The sequence below is a fragment of the Montipora foliosa genome, chromosome 13 (genome assembly GCF_036669935.1).
Source record: "Montipora foliosa isolate CH-2021 chromosome 13, ASM3666993v2, whole genome shotgun sequence".
In the NCBI taxonomy this organism is placed as follows: Eukaryota; Metazoa; Cnidaria; class Anthozoa; order Scleractinia; family Acroporidae; genus Montipora; species Montipora foliosa.
The window spans coordinates 25,276,856-25,281,855 of NC_090881.1; the positions used below are offsets into that span (position 1 = coordinate 25,276,856).

The following is a 5,000-nucleotide window of genomic DNA, read 5'->3' on the forward strand; positions in this document are numbered from 1 at the left end:
ACAAAATTTTCCAGTTATTTTGGATGGCGTAGCAACATAATTTCACAGCCTGAACAGAAGTGAGTTTGCGACATGACTTCATTTAACGGTCTTCAATTTCACGCCGTGCAGTGAAAGTTCACTGAGTATAGTGAAAAGGTTTGGAACAAGAGTGAACACCACGTGAAATTTCAATTTCACTGAGTGAAATATTAAATTCGCGTGCCGTGACAGTGAAATAAATTTCACGGATCACCATGAAATCTATGAGCCCTCTTTTCGCATGAAAGATCACATATAAACCATGAGAGGTTGTACAATATGCAAGCCAGCGATGAGCAATGCAAGCCACATAATTATTTTAAAATGGGTGCTTGGACTTAAATACTGTTTTTCAGCGCTATTTGAAATGGGTGCTTAGACTTAATTGCAAGACTTGCATGGCTTGCTGGCTCACAGCGGTTTGTCAAGACCCAACAATGATGGGCAGCCTTCTCAAAATATTTTTCGGGAGCAGGTCATAAGGAAAGCGGAGACGGTTTGGTGGTATAGGTACCCCGGGCCAAGCGAGTGCCCAAAGGACGCAAGCTTCTAGGGAGGTCTGTAGGCATGCTCCCCTAGGGAATTTTTTAAATTTAGACACTCACAGATGCAATTTAGTGCAATCTGGGGGATTTAAAGTGACGAAATTTCACATATGGAATTGACACTTGCTTGGAGTCTGACAAGAAATACTGGAATGTTAGTTAAATAAACATTTCATGTGCGCGACGCCAAAAAATATTGCGGACGCGAATTTGTACGTGAAACTAACTTTTTTCAAGCCTATATAATATCTCCAGTGACTTCACGTTCGAGCTAAAAATGTGTTGTCCGACATTTTCTGACTGGAAGGAGACGGTCAAGCTTTCTGAGGAGGCAGCTCATTGAGCCGTCGACCGGCCGCTTTTGAGAAGGCTGATGGGGAAAGCTAATTATTTTGTACTGGGTATCCCTGTAACAGACATACATCCTTCCTCCTTAACACTTAAAAAGCCATGAAGAGGACAACTCTAGGCGAGAATGATCATTGCAATAATTTCTCGAAACTTTAGAAGCAGTTGCAAAGGAAGCCTTAAAAAAAATCCAGCCTTAAACGGTACTTTAAACCTATGAATTGCCAATTGCAGTGCTCTGTTTACCACAAAATTAATGAACTATCACGCCATCTGAGAGCTAGTCAGTTGCAAGTTCTTACTATAAATCCCGTGCAAGGTCAATGAATGACTGTGAAATGCATGAAAGACACAGGCTGTTGGTCATTCTCACTTATAGAGATTAAAACTGCATTTCAAAATGCTATTCAATTTATTATGGAATCAAGTTCCAATTACAAACTTTGATTTTCTCAGGCTTTCTTTGAACTACGAAATAACAATACAACTGAGAAAATGTAATCATTGGAACTGCAAGGATTATTGTCCCTAAGAGTTTTTATTAATCATGGTGTCTTTTATACACTTCAGCATCAGAAGAGTAAATGCTTGGCATGAGGAGTTATTGAGACATGCTATATATTTCAAAGAAACGACATACCAAGGCCTTAAAAAGAGTTTGAAAACAAGACATCCTGTCATGTTCACATCAACGATACAAATCTGTAAAAGTACACAGTTCGATACATACAGTAGTTATTCTTGGAGGCTGTTAATTGAGTCAATCTCATGTAACTCCCCAGATAACAAACATTTAAAGAGGTCACAGTTAAAAGTTTTTTTTAGGTGCATGGAACATGTCTTGTTCTCAGACTCATTATTCCAACATATTCCTTTAGTTTTATCTCTTATGACACCTCGTAGTAGAAAAGGAATGGAGCTTTCAATTACTTAAAACATGTCAAAATGGCAGCTTTTAAGAATATGGGAACCATAGTTTGACATAACATACTTGCATGTAGAGTTTCTTCATCATTCTCTGTACCATCCTACAAAGAGCTGGATCATACATGAGTGCTGTAGGGGATGCCAACCACCTAGACACAAAAATTATTGTTTCAAATAGAGACCAAAAATACTTCTGAGCTAATTTTTCATGGTACCACAGAAGCTAAAAACTACATTTCTTTCAGTCATCTGGAGTCAGGTTGTATGTAAAATATCAGCATTACTTTCATAGAGTACTTGTAAAAACAAATAAAGTTCATTTTAAGCAGTGGATAAAGTGCTCATATTTTATCCAAGCAGCAAACACTCAAAGTACCTCTCACGTTTTTGTTTTTTTTAGCATACTGTTTATTTGATGGATAGGTTGCATTTACCTGTAAAAGTGCATGAGTTGTGCATCAGCATAAAGGTTACCATATGTTGACACTTCATGAAGCCAGCTATGAACCATGCCCTTGAGAATTCTAAGGTAAGAGATATACATTAAAATCAATAATTAATATTGAAGGGCTCCCTGCAAAAATGTTTCAGACTAATAAATTGCAAGGGCAGGTACATACACCGAACACATAATAATAATAATAATAATACCGTAAACGTCCATGTATAAGCCGCACTTTTTTTCACAAAATTGAAGCCATAAATTAAGGGTGCAGCTTACCCATGGATACATCTGTGTTTGGAGTTTTAAAAAACCTAATTAACATTCATACAACTTCTTAAGATCTCAGTAAAGAAACATAAAAGAAACTGAGAGCATGTTGCTGTTGTTCATTGACTTTTTAATGAGTGGTGGCTCCCAAAGGAGCCGTTTGTGTCTTCGACTGTTTATCGGCGAATATTGCTCTCCAAGAGTTCTTTCAAGCGATTAATTTTCACTTTTCTCGAACAAGTAAACACCAACCTACAAGGAATCTCCATTCCTCCGCACAGCTGTTTGCAGTGACGTCTTCGGCCAGTCACTTCCACGCGTATCTTTCCGTCACGTGCGATAAAATACCACAAAATTCGCGAGTACTCACGAGGTAAATGGCCGACTGTTTCGTTGTCCTTGACCACCTTCTCGGCACATTTGTCGACCGCAATATCAAGCATGAATTTTTTCGCCTGTTGCGGGTACATCCATGGATCTTTATAGACGTAGTCATGATACCCAGACCCTGGCCCAGACTCCTCCCCATATTTAAAGCTTGGCTACTAAGCACTCGTTCGTTTTGTTTCAATATCGAAGGAATTTCAACTTATGGTGAAACCTTGATTGTTTGTCCTTGTTGGTTTATAGCAATAGAACGTTACTGGAACTTCAAACTTTATTGTATTACATTTTTTTTCCAAAATCTGCGCTTCTAAATTCGGGGTGCGGCTTGTCTACGGATGTGGCTTATACATGGACGTTTACGGTAATAATAATAACAACCACAACAAAAACAACAATAATAATGACAACATAATAATAATAATAATAATAATAACAACAACAACAACAATAATAATGACACAAAAGAACTGGGCAAAGAGGATAAAAACTTCACTACGTGATCTTAGCATATTATAATTCTGGACTGAAATTGGCTAGGATTTGAGAAATGAAAACTAAAGTCTTTCAGCAGGTCCTGAACATCTTTGCTGCAGAAAGATCCTAGTTATGATACTGTTAAAGTGCAGTCTTTCATTTGGTTGTCAGTGGGGCTTAATTTGTCTCTATGTCTTAAAATGAACAAATCAAATCAAATGTTGGTTTTTGAGGAGGGGGGAGGGGAAACCAGAGTACCCAGAGAAAAACCTCTTGGAGCAGAGTAGAGAACCAACAAACTCAACCCACATATGGCGTTGAATCTGGGAATTGATCCCAGGCCACTGAATGATTGGTGGAAGGTAAGTGCTCCCACCACTACGCCAGCCCTGCACCAATTAAAAATGAGTGAAGCAAAGTTAGGGAGAAGAGGAGAGGGACACTTTGTCACACCTTTGTCAACATAAGCATTTGTTACCTGAATGCACTGGAACATAGTGCAGCCTCATCATAGGTTGTCAACCCAGAAGTAGCACTTGGCCCACCCTGGACCAACTCCTCTAAGGATGCCTAACATTTACAGAACAAATGAAATTATGGTTACTGTACATGAACATTGAAATGATGTGGCACCATCCAAGTTCAGGGATAACAAGGCATGACACCAATCCTTTCATTCACAATTATACAACTATTACATTGTCACCATCCCCTCTCTATTGAAGCCTAACTACAATTAATTTTAAAGAATTGCTACATAAAAAGCTACCCTTACCTGTGGCAAGCTATCAAAGCTGACTCCCACAACAGACCCTCCCTCAAAATCATTGATATGAGAAGACTACAAAGAAGCACAGAAAAGAGAGCACTGTCACAAATTCAAGTGTTTACATTCCTTGATGACACTCTTTTTTTAAATGAAAAAAAAAACCCTGAAATATATGAAAATCTATGGATTTAAACCAATTTAAGAGCATACCAAGTTTCATTTTACATGGCATAAATGGTTGTTGTATCAGAGTAGGTACATTATAAAGCAAAGGCCCATCACGCCAGCGCTTATCTCCGGTTTCTGTAGTATGAAGCGACTTGGAGTATTTCTACTCCCCCCAGGATGGGATGCTAGTCCATCGCAAGGTTACCCCCAGCATTTTTGCTGGTACCCATTTATACACCTGGATGGAGAGAGGCACCGTGAGAGTAAAGTGTCTTGCCCAAGAACACAACACAATGTCCCTGGCCAGGACCTGAACCTGGACCACTCAATCCAGAGTCGAGCACACTAACCATGAGGCCACCGCCCCTCCCTTTGTATCTATAAATGCTTTATGCAAAAACATTGACGATAACTTAGCTTTACTGTTACTAGATTCTACATAGGATGATTTAACAGTCATTCACTCATAAAACTTGATCCAGAGTCGAGCACTCTAACCATGAGGCCACAGGGCCTCCCACACCTCTTTATGGTCTATTGTAATTAGCAAAGTGGTGTAGGCTTGTAGAGATTGTTAGTCCACTCTTTCGACCTTTCCATTCTACTCTCAAACTGCCAATGTGGTGTTATGGGTCTCTAAATGACTGTG

The 5,000-nt window shown here is 39.1% G+C and overlaps 1 protein-coding gene and 1 long non-coding RNA gene across 6 annotated transcripts in view; one reads left to right on the plus strand and one right to left on the minus strand.

Moving 5' to 3' along the window:
• Nucleotides 1-5,000, minus strand: part of LOC137983747 (DNA polymerase epsilon catalytic subunit A-like) — a 61,472-nt gene that overhangs the window by 11,264 nt on the left and 45,208 nt on the right. The window contains exons 49-52 of the mRNA XM_068830927.1: nt 4,190-4,255; nt 3,893-3,984; nt 2,276-2,365; nt 1,906-1,990 (exon numbers count right to left, since the gene is read on the minus strand). Of these exons, the coding sequence (XP_068687028.1) occupies nt 1,906-1,990; nt 2,276-2,365; nt 3,893-3,984; nt 4,190-4,255 (333 nt within the window). The remainder of the gene's footprint in view (nt 1-1,905; nt 1,991-2,275; nt 2,366-3,892; nt 3,985-4,189; nt 4,256-5,000) is intronic.
• LOC137983748 (uncharacterized) overlaps nt 469-5,000 on the plus strand; it is a 29,495-nt gene continuing 24,963 nt past the window's right edge. For all 5 annotated transcript variants that reach the window (XR_011119009.1, XR_011119008.1, XR_011119005.1 and 2 more), the window contains exons 1-2: nt 469-578; nt 2,242-2,370. This is a non-coding gene — a long non-coding RNA (uncharacterized lncRNA). The remainder of the gene's footprint in view (nt 579-2,241; nt 2,371-5,000) is intronic.